Source organism: Caretta caretta, chromosome 9, assembly GCF_965140235.1.
Source record: "Caretta caretta isolate rCarCar2 chromosome 9, rCarCar1.hap1, whole genome shotgun sequence".
In the NCBI taxonomy this organism is placed as follows: Eukaryota; Metazoa; Chordata; order Testudines; family Cheloniidae; genus Caretta; species Caretta caretta.
In genome coordinates, this window is record NC_134214.1 from 47,541,586 (window position 1) to 47,564,359 (window position 22,774).

The following is a 22,774-nucleotide window of genomic DNA, read 5'->3' on the forward strand; positions in this document are numbered from 1 at the left end:
GGTGGTTTATTTTACACAATGGTGTCACTTCTGAGTTCAGCCCATTGAGTTTAGAGCCCAACTCTGAGCACCCAGACCACATGCTGCTCTAAGCCAGTACTTCATTAGCATAACAATATAGGGGGAAAGGATGTGCAGAGTGACAGCATGTGAATTACAGGGCTGTGCCTCATGGGGACTGCAGGCAACTGTTCCAAAGTTTGGGTTAAGCGCCCACTGATGGCAAAATGCATCAGCAGCTCCTAGGATTTGGAGCGTGGAAAATGGAACTCTCCCCTGTGTAGGGCTGAGAAGTACTGACAGCAGTGAGAGGGGAATATCTATGATGGAAAACAAGAATGCCCGAGCAGGGCAAATGGAGGGGAACTGTCAGCCGTTGGAAGTGACAAAAAGCAAGAGAGTAGAACCAGTGCTGTAAGGGAGTCCTCAGCCAGGTGGGACAGATATTAGAGGAGATTCCCAGTGTGGAGCTTGTGGAGGACTATTCGAGGTCATTCCCTTGGGAGGAGCTTCTGGAGGGTTATTAGAGGCCATTCCTGGGGAGGAGTTTGAGGATTTCAGGATGGATTTCAATACTTTACCTTGTCATACACAGCAATGTAGAGTGAAAAACCAAACGTGTCCTTCAGCGTCATTTTATCAGCTACCAACTGGCAGATCTCTTTGGCAATGGAGGCTGAATCTGCAGGAACCGTGATGCTTTGGCCATTCATCAAGGTGACATTAAATACAATGGGTTTCTTCTGCTTTGTTGCCTGTTAGCCAGAATTAAGTGAATGAGAAGAATCAGAGGCAGACCCCACTTTCCCAAGGAGAATGGAGGAGTCATTTAGATTTAAGAGCTCTCTCTGCACCAACTTTACACCATGATCACAATCACGTTCGAGATCTCAGCTCATTAAGTGAGGTTACGTCTTCACTAGAAATGCTGCGGTAGTGCATCAGTGTAGACACTCACTACAGCGATGGGAGAGGCTCTCCCCTTGCTGTAGTTAATCCATCTCCCCCAGAGGCAGTATCTAGTTTGACAGAAGAATACTTGCATTTGAGGACTTTTCACACCCCTGAGCAATGTAGCTGGGTCGACCTAACTTTTTAGTGTAGGCCTGGCCTCAGTCTGCAGGGCCCATACAAAGGAAAAGAGAATAAAAACCAGCTCCACACCCATCTTGCAGCTTCATCAAAAGGACAGCAAATGCAGCAGCACACAACTGGTCACCCATCTTATGGATCTGATGCATTATGACAAAGTCCTGATTTTGTTAGTCCACCTGGCAAGGAGTGACTACAACTGGGCATGTCTAACAGCATAGCCAGAGCAGGTTTACTGTCTTTCAGTTCCTGGACTTGGAAAGATCAGCCAGTGAAGACAAGTAAATACCATTCAACATGAACACACAGATATGTAACTGAGAACCCGCTGATGAGAGAGAAACTACCTGTAGCTCCAGCCAGCTGGGAGGTTCAGTCCGCGCTCCATTGGTATAGGTGCGCTTCAACCGCTCAGCACAATACGGCGCGTAGCCTGTGGGCCCATTGCAGATGAAATTCAGCAGGTACTGGATGTACAAAACATAAGAGACAATTAGGAAATGCAGATGTTGCTAAAGAACTGGTGTCTCACAAGGGCCAGTAGATCAGATCAGCCTGATCCTATAATAGCTCTTCCCAAACCAACTTGCCAATGCATTGCACTGGGTTTCTTGGCATTTTCTAATCATACTACTTAGTCATCCATTAAGATTTCTATGGAGAAATCAATCTTCAACTCTTGCAGAGCTTACACTAGCATGTCAATTCAATGAAGTTCAAGGAATTTTGAACTAGAAGGATCTGTAGTGATATGCAGAGCTAAACCCTCAACAGGGAGTAAGATCTGTGCCAATTGCTCACTCTGTGATATGGAAGTATTATTGCAAATGCAGGCGCCTGCCTGGCGACTGCATGATACCAAGGGCATCCTTTGTCCATGCAGTCCTACTGTTTGCACAGAATTGCAGTAACTACACATGCAAACATGGGTGCTTAATTGCACATGGACCTCAGGACTCTCTCTGGAAATTTGGCCTGTTATCTGAATCCACAGGTCAGTCTAGAAGCCTCCTGCAAACCTCATGCTTCAGGGGGCAGAGTGCTCATATCCCTGTAAATCAGGAAAGGCACTATTTCCGTTCCAACATGCAGCCTGGAACAACTGGCCAGGGGTATTACGGTGTTTTACCTTCCTCTGAAGGATCAGGGACCAATCATTGGAAGAGCAGGATGCTAAAATAGGCTCCATTGTAATCAACTGTGGGCTGTAAAGAAACTTTTGGAGCCAGTAGACCTGACTCAATCTCACTTACTTATTTAACTTCAAATGAGCTACTCTTATGTTGCACCAGCAAGAGATCAGAATCAGGCCTGTTGTGTTGAATTCATCCCTGCGGTAACTGGGCCTGATTTGGATCTCTCCCCTAAATCACTAATAACGCCATTGAAGTAGGCAGTGGAATTACACCACTGTGCAAGTGGATGAGATCAGAATCAGGCCCCACTGCCATCAATGGAATGACAGCAGGGATGTACGCGTCTTGGCCATGCCCCATACATTCCGTTTGGGCTGGGTCTTTGGCTTTGCAGAGAGAGAGGGGAGGAACACTTGCAGAGTAATCTGTGGTGAGGGAGTTGCTACTGATCTTTACTTCTAACTATTCCCCTCCCGTCGCATTACAAATGCCTGTAACATGTATAGTATGGGTCAGATCCTCAGCAGGTGTAAATTGGTATAGCGCTTCTGAAGCAACCTGGAGTAACTCAAATGAAGTCAGAGCACTGAAGTCTATGCAGCATCTGAGTCTCTGGCTCATGTATTTACGTCTGAAGGAGGGTGAAGGGTACAATACGGGAGATTTATGTATTGATGTGGGGGAGTAACGATGTGGGGGAGTTTCTGCCTCCATCCTACCACCAGTCGCTATAGCAACCAGTTAATTCTACATATTGTAGCCAAATACAACAACAAACAAGCCCCCAGACCTGGTCCAGGAAATGAGGGCACGATACCTTCACAAACTTGTCTGAGGGAGGGAAACAGCCCAGGCAAAGCGAGAGGAGGATCCAGCCTCGAGCTCGACTGCTCTTGTTGTTGTTTCCAGAGAGCTGCTTGCAGATCTGGCAGTAAATCTCATCTCTGTAACAAGACACATGCTGATCACACTGTCAAAGAGAATGATGGACATTATGCCGTCAAACTGTGGCTTGATGGATCCCTGCAGCATTCAGACTGACCATTTCAGCTCTTTAAAATTACCTCTGTGTCAGCTCAGTATATTTTATTTAGTTCCTTTTCCACGGTGCTCAAGGCACCTCCCCCTCATTCAGAAATCCAGCCTCCCGATAGCTCGGAGGTAGGAACTATTACTGTATCATCATCCAATCTCACAGGTAGGGATCTGAGGCACAGAGAGAGTGACTGACTTGCCCAAGTCACACAGGAAGCCAGGATGTTCTGAATCTCAGTTCAGTGCCTCTTGCACAAGGAAGTTAATCCTACAGTGCCTTGTCCCCATGGATGTTGTATGTCCAAAGGGGAAAGGGATAGCTCAGTGGTTTGAGCATTGGCCTGTTAAACCCAGGGTTGTGAGTTCAATCCTTGAGGGGACCATTTAGGGATCTGGGGTAAAAATTGGAGATTGGTCCCGCTTTGAGCAGGACATTGGACTAGATGACCTCCTGAGGTCCCTTCCAACCCTGATATTCTATGTCCAGTCCAGTCTGACTGTGACCAAAGGCTGTTACCATTCAACAGCTTTTGGTGGCTTATATGAAATGAGTTTGGGAGTTTCAGTCCAGCTCCCAGGGGGCAAGCACTCCATTGTCTACAGAAACGTCAGGCATGAATGTGCAGGCTTTGACCACCATGGACAGAGACCCAGGGAAAGCGTAGATTATTTTAGAATGGCTCTATATAAACAAGCAGGATAGTTGTCACCTTGGCATCATGAAAGAACACAAGGGAGAGAGTCTAGTAGTTGGGATTTTAAATAAGCTTTCAGAGAAATCATGGCTAATGTTGGAGTTAACTAGTATGGCAGTGTGCAACCTGTGAAAATGCAAGCTAGCAAGAGCATAGTGGAAGCATGGGCAAAAAGCACTAATGAACATTTCAGTGGGGAAAAGAGAAGCAACATTAAAAATCTCTCTTAAAATAACTTAGTTCCCTGGATAGAAACATGGACACAGAACACAGGGCAGAGGAGCTCTGCCCAACCACTGGGATCATAGGCAGGAAGCGTATGAAACAAGGACATTGGGGGCCAATTTTCAGCTAGCATAAACTATAATAGCTCCATTGAAGATAATTTATACCAGCTGAGGATCTGTCCCAGGAGTATGTCGATTGAAGTCAAAGGATCAGCCCAGCCCAAGACAGCCCAGCCCAAGTTAGGGTGAAGAAGAATAATAAAAAACATAGAAATGTAGGGATGGAAAGGACCTTGTGTGGTCATCTAGTCCAGCCTCCTGCGCTGAGGCAGGACCAAGTAAACCTAGGCCATCCCTGGCAGCTGTTTGTCTAATGTGTTCTTATATCTCCGGTGATGGGGATTCCACAATGTACCTTGGAAGCCTATTCAGTACTTAACCGCCATTCAGAGTTAGAATGTTTTTCCTGACATCTAATTTAAATCCCCCTTGATGCTAATTAAGCCAATTACTACTTGGCCTGCTTTTGGTGGACATGGAGAACAATTAATCGGAGTTCTCTTTATAACAGCCATTTACATATTTGAAACTCCTGGCATGTCCCCCCCTTCGCTAGACTAAACATGCCCAATTCTTTCAACCTTTCCTCTTAGGTCAGATTTTCTAAACCTGGTGTTGCATCGGACATTTGAGCTTTTGGCAGGCCACAGCACAAAAGCAGGCCCTACTGCATACCCCTGAGATGTTCAGCGATAGAGGTTGATATAGGTGAGAGAACCAGTAAGATGGACACTGATCTCATCAAAAATGGCAGGACAGGCAGGCAGGGAGGAAGGCGGTTCCAGCAGACAGTGGTGAGAGAACCTCTTGGGAGTAGCTGGTTACTCTGGACAGACAGACAGACTTCCTCAGAGATGAATTGAGCCCCAACTCCTCAGTTAATGGGAGTTGATAGCAGGATTTGGAAAGAGAGCTCTGGATGGTTTTGTAGCTGTGGGTGGCTGGCCTTTGATGACAGGTGCAAGTTCCATACCTGATGGCAGGGCGCAGGATTGCATTGCCGATAATGAAGTGCACTTTTTCAAGGTTGGACATCGGTCTATCCAAGATTGTGCTCTGCTCCTGGATTAGCTCCTCCCTACTGTTCAGCTGGCTCACCACCTGAAACAGAAAGGCAGGATTCTCAGTAGCTCTTCTTTTGTACTAGTCAGTTGCAACTGGGTCCAGGAATAGATGCCTCTACTGTATCTCTACAGCCAAAACATTCCCAGCATAACCCAGTGACAGCTGAGAGCTGACCAGAGCATCATTATTTCAATGTAAAATAATCCAAAATATCTATTGCTGCAGCTTTCAGAGTAGCAGCCGTGTTAGTCTCTATTCACCAAAAGAAAAGGAGTACTATAGCTCACGAAAGCTTATGCTCAAATAAATTTGTTAGTCTCTAAGGTGCCACAAGTACTCCTTTTCTTATTGCTGCAGCATTACCCTCATCGACTAGCTGGTTCTACTTAGCTCTACTGTGACCTTTGGCTCTGCAATAGCATGAAGTCCCTGTTGCACTCATATACTATAGTGATGAGTATTCTGTAAACATCTAGACCAGAGGTGGGCAAACTCCGGCCCGCGGGACCAACCCTACCCGGCCCCTGAGCTCCTGGCCCGGGAGGCTAGCCCCCGGCCCCTCCCCTGCTGTTACTCCCTCCCCCACAGCCGTGCGGGCAGTGTTCTGGGCAGTGGCGCTGCGCACTCATGCAGGGCAGTGCGGCAGCGTGTCTGGCTCCAACCGCATGGTGTGGCTGCCAGACATGCTGCTCTGAGCAGTATGGTAAGGGCGCTGGGCCGGGGCCAGGGGGTTGGATAAGGGGCAAGGGGTTCTGGGGGGCAGTCAGGGGACAAGGAGCAGGTGGGTTGGATAGGGGGTGGGGTCCTGGGGGGGCAGTTAGGAGCGGGGATCCCAGGAGGGGGCGGTCAGGGGACAAGGAGCAGGGGGGGTTGGATGGATCAAGGGTTCTGAGGGGGGCAGTCAGGGGGCGGGAAGTGGGAGGTGTCGGATAGTGGGAGGGGGGCCAGGCTGTTTGGGGAGGCACAGCCTTCCCTACCCGGCCCTCCATACAGTTTTGCACCCCAATGTGGCCCTCGAGCCAAAAAGTGTGCCCACCCCTGATCTAGATAGATATAAAGGATCTATGTTCTGCATCAACTGAGACAGTTATTAAAGAACATCTCTGAAGAGCCAGAAAGCTGCTCCTTCATTTTCCACCGCAGAAACCTTTCCCTCTAGTGCCAAATCATAGAATATCAGGGTTGTAAGGGACCTCAGGAGGTCATCTAGTCCAACCCCCTGCTCAAAGCAGGACCAATCCCCAATTTTTGCCCCAGATCCCTAAATGGCCCCCTCAAGGATTGAACTCACAACCCTGGGTTCAGCAGGCCAATGCTCAAACCACTGAGCTATCCCTCCCCAAAGCAGAACTCTTCTAGCTGGTGTTAGTGATAGGTCCCTTATCCTTTCAGTGAACCATGCACTAGCAAGCAGCCTCCTTTCTTCATTCATGCACCCAAAGCCAATGCGCTACACTATGTTATGTGCTCAGTAGAGCTGTTCAGACATTGTGACTGGCCTAAGGACTGCTGTCCCTAGTCATTCTCTTTCAAAGAGTAGTTTGTCTAAAATAAGTAAAATGAAATACTAGCATCACCTTCTCATCTGAAGCCTGAACACTGGGAATGGGAAAATAGAACACAGGACTTCGTATTAGTCATACCAAACTGTGTGTGTCTGGGGGTGGGGTGGTGTCCTTCCCTTCTGAACAGTGTTAACAATAAAGTTGGTTGAAATTTTTCAATTTTTTTTCTTGAAAAAATGGTCTTTTCACAAACAATGACAAATAGTGCAAATAACTTTGGTTTTCTACATTTATTTTGTGTGTGAAGCTTTTCACCACATTTTCTATCAAACATATCAATTTTTTTTTCATTTACTGAAAACTGGTAAATGGCAATTTTCAGTAACACTATCAATGCAAATTTCAATCAGAAAAGTGGTGAAAAATGGGTACGGGTTCATTTTAAACACTGCAAAATAGAAACAATTTGGACATTTTTATGATATTTGTTGTTTTTCAACCAGCTCTAGTTCAATGTCCTGGTGCAAGAAAGGCCTGTCCTTGCTCTGGAAGGGTAGGAAGCTCAGCCTGGAATCTCCCAGTTGCAAGGATTAGAAGAGGCTAAGACATCTCTGAGCGAGAACTGGGGGAGAGATTGTCCTTCAGAAAAGGACTGGAGAAAATCTAAATTTGAACCACCTAGTGTAAGCACAATAGGGCCTGGGGATTGTTCAAAGGTGCATGGGAGGGAAAGATTTCCTCACTGAGTGGAAAAGGACGCACAGCCTCTGCTCTGGAGGAATTGCCTAAGAGGAGGCAGGGGAGGACTGTAAGCTGTTGAAGGTAGAACACTCACTGTATCTGTGCAGCACATAGCACAATGGAGCCCAGAGCGAGGCCTTTAGGCACCCTATATAATACAACTATTAATAATGCGGGGCTCACTGTGCAGAAGAGCCGCCCTTCAACAGGAGCAGGAAGGGCTGGCAGGGCTGGAGGAAGGGGGACCTGTCAGGATATAAATAACCTCAGTGGAAAGTAGCAGAGCAGGAGTTCCATACACAGGGAACAGCTGGCCCTGGAGCTGCCTGGGGAGAGAATTTTTAGCCCAGGGACAGGCAGCCCATAGTGCTTGTCAGCATGGGGAGGCAGGAGGCCTGGCAAAGATACATGGGGAAAGCTACATTGATGTCTGCCTCTTACCTTTCCTGTCAACTTTGAGGAACGTTTCAGCTTCACGGAGGAAATCCCCTTGGAGACTCTGTTATCTCTTCTGTAGTCTCCCTAAAATAGACACGGTCATGACAGAAAACTAGTTCAATGCCCAAAGCGCAGTAGAGACCAGTGAATTAAGGAATGGAGAGCAGGGGGAAAAATGCTGAACTATGTGAAGGGAATCATCAACCAAAGCACCTTCTCTCCAGTGTCTGGGCCTCTGGAGTGACAGCTTTCTAACAATGTGTTATAGAAATACTGTGCCAGAATCTTAGCTGGTGTCAATTGACTTCAGTGGAGCTACTGTGATTTGTGTCAGCTGAGGACCTGAACTATTGTGTTTCATTCTTTCTGCATTCTACTGGGCCTATGTGGTTTTTTAAAAAAAGAATAGAAAAGTATTAATATCTTGAGATCACAATAGTTCTTCAGCAATTCAGTTAACTGTTCACAAACAGGAATTCAGGTACAATGGCTTGGTCTGAAAAATCTAGGTAACATTCTTAGGAGCAGCCATTCAGGGTGTGATTTTCAGAAGTGGTCAGCATTGGCTTAACTCTGCTCCCACTCGGAGTTTTACCATTAACTTCAAAAGTAGATCAAAAGAAAAGGAGGACTTGTGTCATCTTAGAGACTAACAAAATAGAACAGTTATGCCAGGGCTTGACACTTTTGAAATCCCATTAGCCTCCACCATCTCCTTCGCAATATTTTAAACTGTGTATTGAACAATGGAAGTAGAATGTGTCTTCATCAGGACTCTGCCACCCTGATGAACTCTGAACTAGTTTCCAGGCAAAAATCAGGATGTTTTACATTGCAGGGTATCTGCATCATTAACTTTAGTTCTCTGTGAGCTCAGCCAGTCCTGGATTCACTCCCCAACCAGGCCACAACCTTCCATTTGCTCCATTCCCCTAGGGGCGGCTTCCAAGGACTATGTTAAATGCAAGACCCTCTTTGACCCTGGGATAGGGAGTACAAAACCCACACTAGGTGGAAAGGAGTTAATGAGAGCATGTGGGTTCAATTAGCCGTGTCCCACTTCACCTGGGAGCAGTGCCAAGCCTGGAGGGAGGAGTTAAAAGGGTAGCCCAGCTCAGTCAGGAGCTGGCTGGGAAGAGAAGAGGCCTCTTATGCTAAGCCCTTGAAAGAAGGCCTGGTGGGGCCAGAGCCTACCCAAGGACTGCCTGAAGGAAGGCCTGGCTGGGGCTGGAGGGTGACTGACTCTGCTAGGCATTAGAGCCTCCCTAGGGATAGGTAGGCCTGGCAAGGGATTCTTACATATACCTTGTTCCTCACAACTATGGGGCTTTTCCTTTTGGGATCTGCAGAGGAGGGGCTGGTAGAATGGCCTAGAGACAGGCTGTGGGAGGAAGCAGCCCAGGCAGGAAGCAGTGGGTCTGAAGAGGCAGACCTGATGTTTATTACAGGGTCCCAAGGCTGGAGCCTAGAGTAGAGGGAGAGCCTTGGTTCCCCTACCAGCCCCCTGTCAAAGGTAATTTGTGAATGCCCTGGAGATAAAGAATTGAAAGGACTCAAGCCCGTAGTCAGGCTGAAAACCAGGCATGAAGCTGCTGGGCTGTAGACATTCGGGACTGAGTTTACCCCAAAAGGGGTGGGACCATACTTGACCCCAACAGGGGGCTGAGGAGTAAGAAGAGAGGGGCACCAACTGAGGAGAGCCTGCTGTGCCACAACAGGATGCACCAGCAGTAAGCCTACCCATTGACAGACCCCCTTATTGGTCCCCTGGGGCTCTAACTAAGCACTGCTAGCTGCATGATTTCGCTTAGCCATAATTAAAGGTACAAGTTCCTACAGGAACGTGAAGAGGAAGTTATGGCAAACAGCCCTTACTTCTATCACTTGTAGGTCACCAAAGGTTCATCTAACTGCTTAGACACTACTCTGATGTGAGAGTGGTTCTCAACCAGGGGTATGCATACCCCTGGGGGTACACAGAGGTCTTCCAGGGGGTACATCACCTCATCTAGATATTTGCTTAATTTTACAACAGGCTACATTAAAAGCACTAGTGAAGTCAGTACAAACTAAAATTTCATACAATGGCTTGTTTATATTGCTTTATACACTATACATTGAAATGTAGGTACAATATTTATATTGCAATTTATTTTATAATTGTATGGCTTAAAAAAAAAGTCAGCAATTTTTCAGTAGCAGTGGGCTGTGACCCTTGTATTTTTATGTCTGATTTTTGTAAGCAAGTAGTTTTTAAGTGAGGTGAAACGTTAGGTATGCAAGACAAATCAGACTCCTGAAAGGGATACAGGGTAGTCTGGATAGGTTGAGAGACTCTTCTATAGAAAACCTTACAATAGGTAATTTCTTATGCAGAGCAGACCACAACTGCTGTGCCCAAACTTTTCTTGTAGGTCACTAGCATAAGCTGCTCTTTTCATCTGTGAGGGCTAGAGTGCTTACATCCAATAATGCTGAGGCCATCTTCAATTCAAGAGAAAAAAGCTTATTACCAGTGTTGGTTGTTCTCCACTTGCATTGCCTGTGCCGAGCCATACTGTAGGTGCCACTTGCAGAGGGCCGACATGACTCCTATAGGGATCTCTCGAGACAGGCTCAAGATGGAGAAAAAGGCTGTTTCTAGCTATAACCGCTTGGGAAGAAGTAAAATTACAATAACTAGTTAAAAAAATTCTAAGATGCTATTAAAACTGCTAGTAAAAATATTCTAAATAGTCTCTTTAAACACAGGGTCAGATTTTCCAGTGTTCAGTCCATTGGGCGCAAAGTTCTTTTGAAAACCTGGCCATCCACATCACAGTGAGGATGCTGAATGCTTGAAAATCTGGCCCATAATGCATAGGGGTTGTCTCAAATTGAGGCTCTCCACCCAGTGGGCAGAGTGTTTAAGCTCTGCTACTGGTACGTGAATGTTTTCACCTTGGCTGCCAGAACTGGCTACGGTTTCCTCCAGTGAGGCTGGCTTTCTGCAGAGAAGGCTATTGGTATGTGTTAAATGCAGGAGTGCTAAAGCCTTCAAGTGTTCCTTTGTGGTTCTCACCACTCAGAACAGCAGCACAATAGCAGGGGGAAGAGTCTGAAAATAAAGGCTTCTCCCTCTTACCAGTTCTGGAGTGTTGTGGACCATTAGCTGGATCTGGTTTTTCTTGCCAAGCGTGTCATAGATTTGCGTCATCACAGAGCTGCTCTTGCTGTTGGTGTTCTTAGCAAACATTGCTGGCTCTGGGAGTTCGCCCATGAACCGTAGGATGATATTCCACACAGCCAAGGAAGCCTGAAAGGCAGGAGATTGATGCGGAGTCAGACAGATATGGAGAACTCCAGGCTCCCCACTGCTCATAGAGAGCCACACATGCACATACGGGTAGGACTTCTCGTTTCCCGCCCCCACTGTTCAGGCAGGTAAAATCCTGTGCTCCATATCATTCACATGGGAAGTGTCCATACTCTCATGTCATGTATGAGCAATATTCGTGTATCCCCAATGCAGAAAGGACAGCATGTGAAGCTTCAGGTGGCTCTGGAGGGAATGTTAGGTCCAGTCGAAAGTAGGAAATTAGGGTATATAACTACATCGCTCAGGGATGGGACAAATCCACACCCCTGAGCGTTGCAGTTAAACCAACCTAACCCCTGATGGAGACAGTTCTCCCACTGATCTACCTCTCAGGAGAACCCCTCCCGTAAGAGTAGGTAGTGTCTTCACTGAAGTGCTACAGTGTTTAAGTGTAGACAAGCCCTTAGACTAGCTGTATTATTGCTAAAGCCCTCAAACAGCTGCTGTGGTGAGGCAGTTTTTTGAATATTGGGGAGGGTGCAGGATGGGGCTGGCAAGTGGTACAGAAACATTAGCTGAGCTGGAGTCTGAACTTACTCAGTGACTGGCAGCCAGCATTCAGCTTTCCCAAGAGCCCTTAGGACCCAAACCTGCAAGGGAGTGACATCAAATCTCTTGCAGGATGGGGACCTTGGTTTTCTAAGGCTGCCCTATGCTAAGTAAGGGAATCCCAGAACTCCTCATTCCTCAGCAGGAGCAGCAACAGCAGGATGATGGGAAGGCATGGACCTCCGCTCCCCCTCAACTTCACCTCAAAAACCAGAAGCCCCAACAGCAGCTAAGTGAAGGGAAAGCCTAAAGCCCCTTCTTCCCCTCCCCTATCCTGAGCAGGAGTGGCCAGGGCTACCCCTGAGTGTTTTCCTTGGTAGAATAAAGGTGGAGAAGCGATTACATCAGGGCACCTTGTGTCAGCTGACTGAGTGAGTGGCAGGAATCTCTCCTGCGCAGCCAGCACTGGGCTGTAAGCAGCACCTGCCAGTGGGAAGCAAAGACTTGCAGGCGAGCAGCCTTCAGGGAACATGGAAATTACTAGTTCCATTGTAGTGCTCAGGAGTATCTCTGGCTCTAGAGTCTCCCCTGCCCACAGCCCCTGGTCAGGGAATGACAGGCCTGTTGGAGGAGAGGAAAGGCAGGCAGGGGCACTGCAAAGAAGGAACATGATACCAAGACATCATCTTTCTCATCGTGGTAGAGCAGCGGGTGACGCAGCGGCCTCCGGATGTGCATGTGCGTAGAGGATCCTTGGAAGTAAGTGGCTGCAAACTTTGGAAACGTGTACTCTGCCAGGTCATCAACTTCCTCTTCCAGCTCCATGCTCATGGGAATCATGTCCAGGTCCACCTCGTCCAGCTTGCCTGCCTTTGCTTCCAAGTCCTGCACAGAACACAGACAAGAGCCCATTTCCTTTCTCCTCATGTCCTGTATAGTTATTTTCTGCCTCCCGGCTTTGCCAGAAAGAGCCTTTGGGGTCCCAGCCAGGTGCCTCTCAGTTAATATCTACTACCATCAGCCAGCAGTAGGCACTGGGAGCTGTGCCTGTCCTGCTCTTGGAGATTTAACTGTCACTAAGTGCATTCAGCCTGGGATCCCAGGTGGCCTGGAAACACTATGGTGTCTGCTCATTGGGAAAGCTAGGCTCTATCTCATTATCCTATCTTTCCTGCTAGCCCTCACTCTACACTGACCTAGAGATTTATCTGCTCATTCTAATCCACCTGCCTCCTCCCACTCCATTCCACTGGGACCACAGACCCCTTCTGCAACTCCAAAGTCTTTCCTCTGTTCCCTGTACTCCTGCAGTGCTAGAGACTTAGCCTTGGGACAGTGTCCTACATGGTTCAGCACTGAAGCTTTCAGAAACCTCAAGTGCTTTAACTTCATGACATTAAGAACTGTAGGGATCTCCAAAACAGTGCACCCCAAGCATGCTTCATTCAGACTGGTGACCTAAGGCGGTTGGTGCAGCTAACACTGGAGTCTTCCATCACTCATCAGAAACCTGGAAGCCTCATCCTCTGAAATGAATGGCAATGACCGCAAATTACTTTATCCTGAGCAATCAGCTGACTGGGGTACTTGGCAACTGATGGGTCCTGGAAGAGCTAACCCCAAGGAGCCCAAGGCTAAGAAAGCATGTTGGAAGAAGGACCTTCCAGCATTAAACCCTCCCAAGTGACTGCACTTCCTCAAGTCCTCCTGATGTTTCCTCTTGCAGAGATGAAATTGGCTTTCTTGAGGCAGAGGACGCTCAGCAGAAGACTGGACCTAACCTCAACAATGTTGCAGAACTAGGGACTTCAAAGCACAGTCTGGCCTCCCAGCAACGATCAGATTTGTCAACAAAATGCTGGGGAGAGAGTCCTATGCCTGTTAAGTAGGATTTAGGGCTTACCTGCACTTAACACACTACAGCGACACAGCTGCACCACTCTAGCACCTCAGTATAGACACCACCTATGCCAGTAGGAGGGGTTCTCCCTTGGCATATCTAATCCACCTCCCTGAGAGGTGGTAGCTAGGTCAGGGGAAGTGCTGTCTACACGGGGATTTAGATTGCCTTAATGACACCTCTCAGGGGTGTGGATTTTTTCACACCCGATACCCATGTAGTTAAACCAACCTAATTTTCTAGTGTAGACCAGGCCTTAGCTTTCCTTCATGTGGCTAGAAGTATCCTTTGCAATTTCTCCCTGGACCTGACAGCTCAAGGTGATATCCAGAAGCAGATCCCATGTCCTGCCAAATTACATTCCTTTCCAAGGCAACAAATTATCAAGCTGGAGAGGCTCCAAGGCATGTTTCACTGGGCATGGATAATATGTTGGACATTTCTGGAACATCCTCCCCATGACCTAGGTACTGTGTGTAAAACAAGATCTGTCCCCAGATAAAACACTAACTGATGCTATCACACAGGCTACACAGTTCTATATATCAGGTCCACTCTCAACCTTACTCTCGTTTTCAAACAGAAAGCTACTAAATCCACAAGAAATGCACGAATGTACTGTAAAAGACTAACAAGAAAATTACAGACAAACGGGCCCTGGAAGCAGAATAAAAGAGACTGATACAGAATGAAGAGGCTGGCATGGGTTTTCTAGGGTCTGCCAGAGGAAAGGAACTGGCATTCTGTGACCTCAGGAGGCTCAGAGCTCTCAAGCCCTGTACGAGACAGAAGCTTATGCTAATTGAGCTACTACTGAGCTTCCCCAGGATGCCAAGTGCATGAGATCATGTGACTCGAGAGTGGATCCACTTAGCTCTTCTCTTCTGGTCTCTTCCAGTGCTCACGTTTTCACCTTATAGAAGCTGGCTGAGCCAAATTTATCCTTGGTGCAACTTCAGCAAAGTCAAGGACATTACACCAGGCATGAATCTGGCCCATCATGTCTTTGCTGCTCTTTACCTCAAATCCCAGAGGAGCCTGCCCTTCTTGGCCTCCAATCACAGCAGGCAGAAAACCAAACACTTTATCCACCATTTCCTGATCGCTGATCACATCATAAGGTGGTGGCTTGTTGGAGAGAGCATTGCATTTCCTTTGCTTCTCCTCCTCCTCCTCCCTCTCCAGGATAGCCAGGTGCTCCTTTAAACACACAAAAGACACATTAAGATTAACTAGAAGGGTATTTAGCTAGAACTGAAGGCTTATCTAGATTTGGGACATTTACACTGATGTAACTACACAGATGTAGCTCGACATATGCAAACTCCCAATGTAGACACAATGCACCAGCGCAAAATGGTGCTTGTACTGGTGAGTCACACTGGAGTGATGCATCTGCACTGGAGAGCTACATCCAGGATTGACACAGCCTTGGATATAAAAAATTGAAGTACATGCTGGAAGTGGGGCATAAAGCCAAAATTAACAGCAGTCTGACTCTGATCCCACTCACATTGGGATAATTCAGGAGTCAGTAATTCACACCAATCTAATACTGGGGTTAAATGAAATCAGAATTGGGCCCAACATTTTTCTCTTTTCCAACTTCACAAAAAGTCACTTTTGTTTCTGCAGTTGTAGAAGGCCACGAAGTCCACAGCTTCCCATGTTTCCACCTGTTCCTGTAAACAGCAAAGCTTCTGCAGGGGGGGACATAGTTTCAGATCCCAAATGACCAACAGATTATATTGGATGGATTATGGAACATTACAAAAGAAAATATCAGAAAGTCAGTTCTCCTTCACTTACTGATGCGTAATAGCGGATGAGATAAGAAACTAAGCCCAAGATTCTAAATACTGGAAGTCTAAAGTCGTATGGCCCAGGAGCCTGACAGTTGGTGCTCATTAATTAGTTTTGTTTTAAAAATCTTAGCCTAAAAACAATGCAACTGTAAGGGGCAGTGGTGTCAATAGCTGCTACAGGGAAAGCACAGAATCCCAAACTCTTAAGAGAAGAGTGTGACTTTAAATATTTGGTAACACATTGGCATGGGCAATCTGGACAAATGTGCCAGTACATTGCTGCAGATAGACTTGCATGAGCAATCTGGGGAAATGTGCAGGCAGATAAGCATGTCTGACTTGCTTGCACAGTTCTTTCTTTGCATACACAAGGGAGGTCACAACTGTTCCTGCATGTTGTTACTTTTTGAAAATGCAGCCCAATGCATATGCGTGTGTGTGGAGAGTTAAGCAAGTCCACGTGTGTATGTTTGGTGGAGTGGGGTGTCTGTGAGCACACATGAGAATTCTGCATTCATCCCTCCAAATCCTGATTCCTACCTTTTCTAGCTTCATGGCTTCTTGCTTTGCTCTCATTGGCCCGACGATTTGGATGAGGCGCTTCTCCTCTTCTAAGCATAGCCTTCTGGCTTCTAGTCTATGCTGGTGCTGCAGGGAACAGTAACACTCTATGAACATCTCTACCCTGCTTTGCTGGCTACATTCTACCATCATCTGAGAAGCAGGGATGGCTGCCATCCCAAGATTTTAGTAATATCCCTCAGTGGCTGCTCAGCTGTAGATTGGCTGTCTTTGGCAACAGGGCCCATATAAACTAGTACCATTTGGATGTAAGAAAACTATTTCAGAAGAGAACTTTTGCCTTTTCAATTCTATAGTTTGAAAAGGGGCCGATATTCAAATGAAAGAAATGCCCAGGAGGTTAACTGGGGCTCCTCAACAAGGGATCTTGCTGTCTTCTGCAAGAGGCAAGTACTGAAGGTTCATTTGGCCACCCAGCCCCCTTTACAAATTTTTGTAAGGAGGTCCCTGACAGTAAGAGAAAGTGCACTGACTTTGAGTTCACTCTAAGCCTGAACACTTCCTCCAGGAAGGATGTGGGGAAGGGGTTGCCCTGATGATCTTGCTTGGGAATAAGTGAGAGAAGGAAGAAGAGAAAACACCAAATCTTTCCCTCTAGGTATGCATTTGGCCCTTGGCAAGGAGCAGTGGCTGAATGAGAGAATTGGAGGAGAGTGGGGTCAAAGTCGAAGTCCATCTCCTATCTATGTATATGACATTTGATAATAGGCATGTTAGAAAATCTATAGATGGAGACAGGCAGACAGTCTTTGTTGTATTTGTACAGTGCCTAGCACAATGGGGACCTGGCCCATGACTGGGTGCCTAGGTGCTATTGAAATATGAATAATAATTAAGGAGTTTTGTCCATGGCAGTGTATATCTCATTCCAGAAAGCAATACAGTCTGATTTCTGTAAAAGACCATATCAGGCCCTGTTACAGAAACTGATTTACCTCTTCAGAAGTTACTGGAACATATTATCATATAAGATATTTTTGTTCTCCCTTCATGCCTCCCACACAGAAATATTCCTGAACTCTCTTTGGTTTTTAAAACAAAATGCATTTTATTTTTTTTGCAATTTCCCCAAGTGATTTTGTCCCACCTCTGCAAATCCCCTAATTTAATAAGCACGGATGACAGACAGACATGAGATCTGCATGTTGAAGACCCTGCTCTCATACCTGTCAAGACCCTGGAGAACCATCATCATGCTAACTCTAGGATTCTACACCAAAGAGAACATCCTACAGTCAACTCTATGGTGATGCCTTAAGAACTCATCTGGGGACACTATGTTATCACAATGGGGACTGGCTACCTATAGAAGCTTGCTGCTCCCCATGCTTATCAAAGCATTCTAGAAGCAATATCATGTTTCAGAGATGACTGTGCACACATACCTCTCTCTTCATCCTCTGGAAACTCCTACGAGCAAACATACCCCTGGCATATGCCTGTATAACGCACACAGCCTTCATCTGCTCTGCCGTCTTCTGACGCATCAGGTAACCTCGGCACAGGGCCTGAAACTTAATCACACTGGCCCGGGCTGTTTCATACTGCTTAGCAAGTAGCCGGCTCCGGAAGAGGGCCTGCAGGCGCTCGAAGCCCAGCAGGATCTGCAGAACGTGGAGAAGAATGAGTGGAAGCAGTTAGGCTTGATGCAAACAAGGCCAGGACTGTGTTGGGCTGGATAGAGGATAACAAGTTCTGTAGCTACCCTGGACAAAGACTCAGGACAACTGACACAGCTACTGGAAATTACCACTGGAGTGAATGCTTTATTTCCTGCCAGTGCAGTGTTCTTTAAAGTGGGTTTTGAAGATCATGGCCTATTGAATGTAGGGAATGACATTAATCCCAGGAAACAGAGGCAAAGGAAGGAGAGAACAGGACTGAAGAGAACTGAATGGAAGAAAATGGCCTTCCTGGGATTAGGTAGGGGTAACTGCTTTACTAATAAGAGGGTGTGTCTTGGGTTCAACAAGGGTTAAGGTGCTCCTTGTTGGGCTTAACCCCTCTTCTCCATACACCACCCCACTGCCCATTCTCTCTCATTGCTGAGCAGCCACTCTGAACTCCCGCCATGTACAGCACAGTATTCACACCCTCTCAAGGCCAGACCCCACTCGCTTACCAGTCGGAAATTCTTCCTGCCGTAATAACCCCTCCAAGCCGCCTGCAGCTTCACAGCAGCCTGCCTCTGTTTTAGAAACTGCTTCCTAAAAGCAGATGGGTGAAGAAATAGGTTACTCTGCTAGGCAGTCCTGCCATATCTTATACAACAGACCAGGGCGAGGGGCAGGAATGAAGCAGTGGCTCTCCCCTCTTAGCCCATACTTAGCCCTCTCAGTCACAACATCCTGTCCGCCTGCACCCCATGCTAACAGATGGTAAGCCCAGGAGGGACCATTCTGATCATCTAGCCTGACCCCTTGCATAGCACCAGTGAGAGATTCACCCTGCTTCTCAGCGCAAGTAAAGCAGCAGAATGAATTAGACAAGATATCCAAAATCCTGTCACATGCACTCTGTATCCACTTGCTAATGGAGAGGAGGAGAGTCTAGGGAAAGTACCAGTAATCCCTATTGATTGACCCATGATGCTCCAGTAATGTTCTCAGCAGTAACTCCAGGCCACGTGCTTTGCTGGAGTAGCTCCGTGAAATCCACTGGAGATGTGACAGCTGAAAACGTAGTCCAGTTTCCAGAAATCAAACCTAGATAAGTTAACCCTATGTGTCTGATCACCATATGCTTAGAACTCGAGTTTTTACTGATAATGTTTGCTTATTCAGATGAGTTTTGCAAACTTCCTACAGTGATCACTCTCCCAGTAAATGCAGGGTGGATGACACCCGTATTACACATTCACGGATGGACGCATTCCCGAACACAGTTAGAACTCTTCCCTAAAACACACTTTGATTGGCCAGAGTTAGATTAAGTGATAACTCAAACCTTTAAGGAATCTGAGCAGCTGAGGATGGCTGTGTGCTAGTATGTAAGTAAACTCGACATACATTGTCTTTTTAAACTGAACTGGACAAAACATTAGGAACCATAACTACAGGGAACAATTCTACACTGGCAGGGAGAAGAACTGAATAGGGTTAAAATTAAAATTAAGATAGGGTTAAAACAGATTAAAAGAGGACACTGACTGCAGTGGAATTTCATGCACTGAGACTTAGCCCATTGTTTACTAAAAACTGATAAATGCAAATCCTCCTTCCAGGCGGATTTATTGATCATTCTTTCACAAACATGCGGGGTGCCATGTACACCACCACTGGATTTTGTAAGATAAAATGAAACAGAAAACATAACAAATCTATGAGCAAAATCTTTGCCCATCTATTTATATGGCCCCATCAGTATATTATCTGAGTGCCTGAGGAGTCTAATTGAAGGCCAATGAAAGCTGCGGATTGATATAGACCGTGCTTTACTTATGTTATACTGCACCCCAAGGAGGAGAATAGTCTGTGAGAATTTATACAACTACGAACTCTCGTGCTCTTTAAAAGCACTCACCTGTCCTTGAATCCCCTCAGCACCTTCTGGATCAGAATGGCCTTTTCAGTGAGCGCCTTGTCTCGCTGCACCTCCAATACCATATCGTGATAATCCTGTTAAAAAGAGGTCACAAATATACATTGATTTAACGGTTTCAACACAGAACCACCAGAAACTTGACACAAAGGGCAGCATCTGTGCTGAAGAGACCCAGAACTTGCAGGTGTGCTGCGAGTTGGCATCAATGTGCATTGTCGGAACTGGAGGAGGAAGTTTATGCAGCACCTGGCCACACTGTTCTTGCTTGTAGCCATCTGCAGGCGTACAGTATGCCCACACTATAACATGCTCTGTACCTTCAGGGCCTGAGCAGGGAGTTATGAAGTGCAGTGCGCTGGTCCTCTGCACAAATGGGAAATGGGAGTGGGTGAGTGAATCTCTTATGGGATGAGCCATTTGGTGGCACAACGATACCTACTGAACTACATTGTATAGAGAGCCAAAGAGCTGGACTCGGAGAGGAGGATAGCATTCACATTAGAACTCAGGATTGCTGACTTAGTTCTCCTTAACTGGGAATTCAAGCTTTCCGATGACACACCCACATTTTTTTTTTAACCTTAAGAGGTAGCAAATGGCCTTTTTTACTTACTTTGAGGAAAATCTTGGTTCTTCCAATTTTCCAGTCTTCATCTTTTCCTAGAACCATCTCAGAAATGTAAATGCAGCACCGATGAGCATCATCCTGCAGCTGATAGGGGAAAAAATCATTGTCACTGATCGGGACTTGGTTAGAAATACAGAAGTTGCAGGATCTAAACATCTATGGACCTGGCATTTCAAAGCATAAAGAACAGAAATTTAGGAGGTCTGAGAGGCCTAGGATTGAGAGTGCCAAGAGTATAAATGGCTCAGGTTTAAACGGCTCCAGAACTGAGAGCTAGAGGAATGTTAGTTTTTGTTCTGAGAAGTCCTGGTATCCAAAGCCAGGGGCATGTTAATTTCTCAGCACAGAGAGATCTCAGAAATGAGGGTGCAGAGAATGAAAGTGCTTTAGATCTGGAATGATGCACTTGGTTGGGATGTTTGCAGAAACTGAACCCAGGACCACTGGATCTAAAAGCATGAGCTAAAGGGAACATGAAGAATAGAAGCATTTAAACCCTGGTTAGCCATGTGATCCAGTACATGTGAGCAGTGAGCTGAGACCATTTTAGGCTTAAAATCTAACTGAGACTATATTACCCTCAGTGCCCCATCAGGAAAAGTCCAGTTAGCATTAATCAAGTTCCTGTGGACACACCTGTTCTCGAGCGGACACTGGCAGCAGGACTCTGTATCTCTCAAAGAACTCTGCAAAGCTGTAGCGAATTGGGTAGCCAGCCTTCCTAATCCGAATGGTTTCCATCATTCCCGAATAGCGCAGCTGTCGGATACACAGCTCCCGATCAAACAACTGAAAGGACAGACACATGAAGAAACTTATCACAGAAACAAATTGTTCATGTAACATTCCTTAGAGAGCATCTGCTGACTCCGTCCCGCAGATACCAGGATGGTTTCAAAATGAGATACTACTCTCTTTTTTTAATTGCCTTTTTTATATAAGTCAATGCATCAAATCCATTGCTGGTGTAAGAAAGGGACTTCTGTGGAGCTGCATATTTGCACACGCCAGCAGCAGAAATGATCTATTTACTTTGGGTCTGATTTTTTTAAAGGCCATTTCCAATTCCAGATCTGCACTTTTAGACCCATGAGAAATTGTGGGTATACTTTTGTAGGTAGCAAATGCAGGAACATTTGTGACACTTAGTGGTCTGACTTCCTAACTGATCCCACAAACCAGCAGATATCTACAGATCAGAAACTACACCTGCAAAATTGTGCCTGCATTTTATCAAAAGAACAAAATTAGAGGTTAGGGTGAGGTCCTTTAAAAATCCACACCTTAAAGTAATCCATCATACTGTGGGCCCAGTGCTCAAAGGTGAGCATGTACATAGGACATCCCATACCTTGGCATTCAGATTGCCAGACAGGTGTATGAAATGGGTAATTATGAAGGCAAGACCTAATCTGAGCAAGCAAATGTAAAATCTGGACATCCCTGAAACTTCCACCAAGAGTGCTTAACATCTCTACCGCAAGCACAAGGGCTGAAAGAAACCAAGATGACACAAACCAAGCCAGATTCACTGCAGACTTCCACCTGTTAGTCACTGACACCTCTACAAGTGGCTGTTGAATGCTACCGAATCAGCCCAATAGGGTTGTACTCTCCCTTTGCACAAGTGTCAGTGATGGCACAAGCGGTAAGACCCTGGAGCCTCAGGCCTCACGTAGTGTGGTCTAGTGCTATAGTTTTTGTGCATAGTCTGTTTTTAAACTGTCACTTTGGAAAGTGTAACCCCTTAAAGGGCCTTTTCTACAAGCCACAGAGACTAAGGGAGGGGAAGGGCAGGATTTCATGAACTGCGAAGTGTTAAGATCAGGGCTATAAAGAGGTTACTTTAAAAAGTGAACTTCCTCACATCCTGAATAATGACAGCCAGCCCCAGTGGGCAGATAAAGGACAGGATTTCAGAATCCTTGCCTGCTGTAAATATGAACAGACCATCAGGTACCAGTGAAGAGATATTTGCCAGCTACTTTGAACAGTTGAGAGTGGACAGAGTGCTTTTTTTTTTTTTCTACAGTCCTCTGTAGTTGTTTTTCTGTTCATATCAAACAGAGACTGAGAAAATAGAAACATACCACTGGCACTGGCATGCTTACTTGTGGCTACATCTGCTGTGGTGGGACATGTGCTGGCTGAGAGGTGCACAGTAACTTTTCAGGGCTACTGGATGAAAGACAGGGATACACCCTCCAAGTGACATCAGTTATGCCATAGGATCCGATCCTGCCTAGGCTGACCCACTTTAAGCAGGCAAGTAGTCTCAGTGACCTGCGTGGGACTAGTCACATACTAACAGGTAAGCATGGGCATAAGTTGGCAGGGTCAGGGCCTTGGTCTGCACGGCAGTATGGAAAAGTCGTTCCATTATTGTTTCATTGCAACCTGAGCCCTGTCCCTGTTGGAGGTGAGGACCCAGTCTATCTCCCCCTGAAATAATGGGGGTCTTCCCACAAACTTAAA

General features: G+C 46.3%; 1 protein-coding gene across 7 annotated transcripts in view; it reads right to left on the reverse strand.

Annotated features, from left to right (window-relative positions):
- Positions 1-22,774, reverse strand: part of MYO7B (myosin VIIB) — a 97,207-nt gene that overhangs the window by 28,990 nt on the left and 45,443 nt on the right. For all 7 annotated transcript variants that reach the window (XM_075132260.1, XM_048864742.2, XM_075132261.1 and 4 more), the window contains exons 17-30: positions 20,936-21,088; positions 20,285-20,383; positions 19,651-19,745; positions 18,251-18,335; positions 17,514-17,732; positions 16,087-16,194; positions 14,762-14,941; positions 12,517-12,726; positions 11,119-11,289; positions 7,998-8,078; positions 5,219-5,346; positions 3,046-3,172; positions 1,440-1,559; positions 582-755 (exon numbers count right to left, since the gene is read on the reverse strand). In XM_075132260.1, the coding sequence (XP_074988361.1) occupies positions 582-755; positions 1,440-1,559; positions 3,046-3,172; positions 5,219-5,346; positions 7,998-8,078; positions 11,119-11,289; positions 12,517-12,726; positions 14,762-14,941; positions 16,087-16,194; positions 17,514-17,732; positions 18,251-18,335; positions 19,651-19,745; positions 20,285-20,383; positions 20,936-21,088 (1,950 nt within the window). The remainder of the gene's footprint in view (positions 1-581; positions 756-1,439; positions 1,560-3,045; positions 3,173-5,218; positions 5,347-7,997; positions 8,079-11,118; positions 11,290-12,516; positions 12,727-14,761; positions 14,942-16,086; positions 16,195-17,513; positions 17,733-18,250; positions 18,336-19,650; positions 19,746-20,284; positions 20,384-20,935; positions 21,089-22,774) is intronic.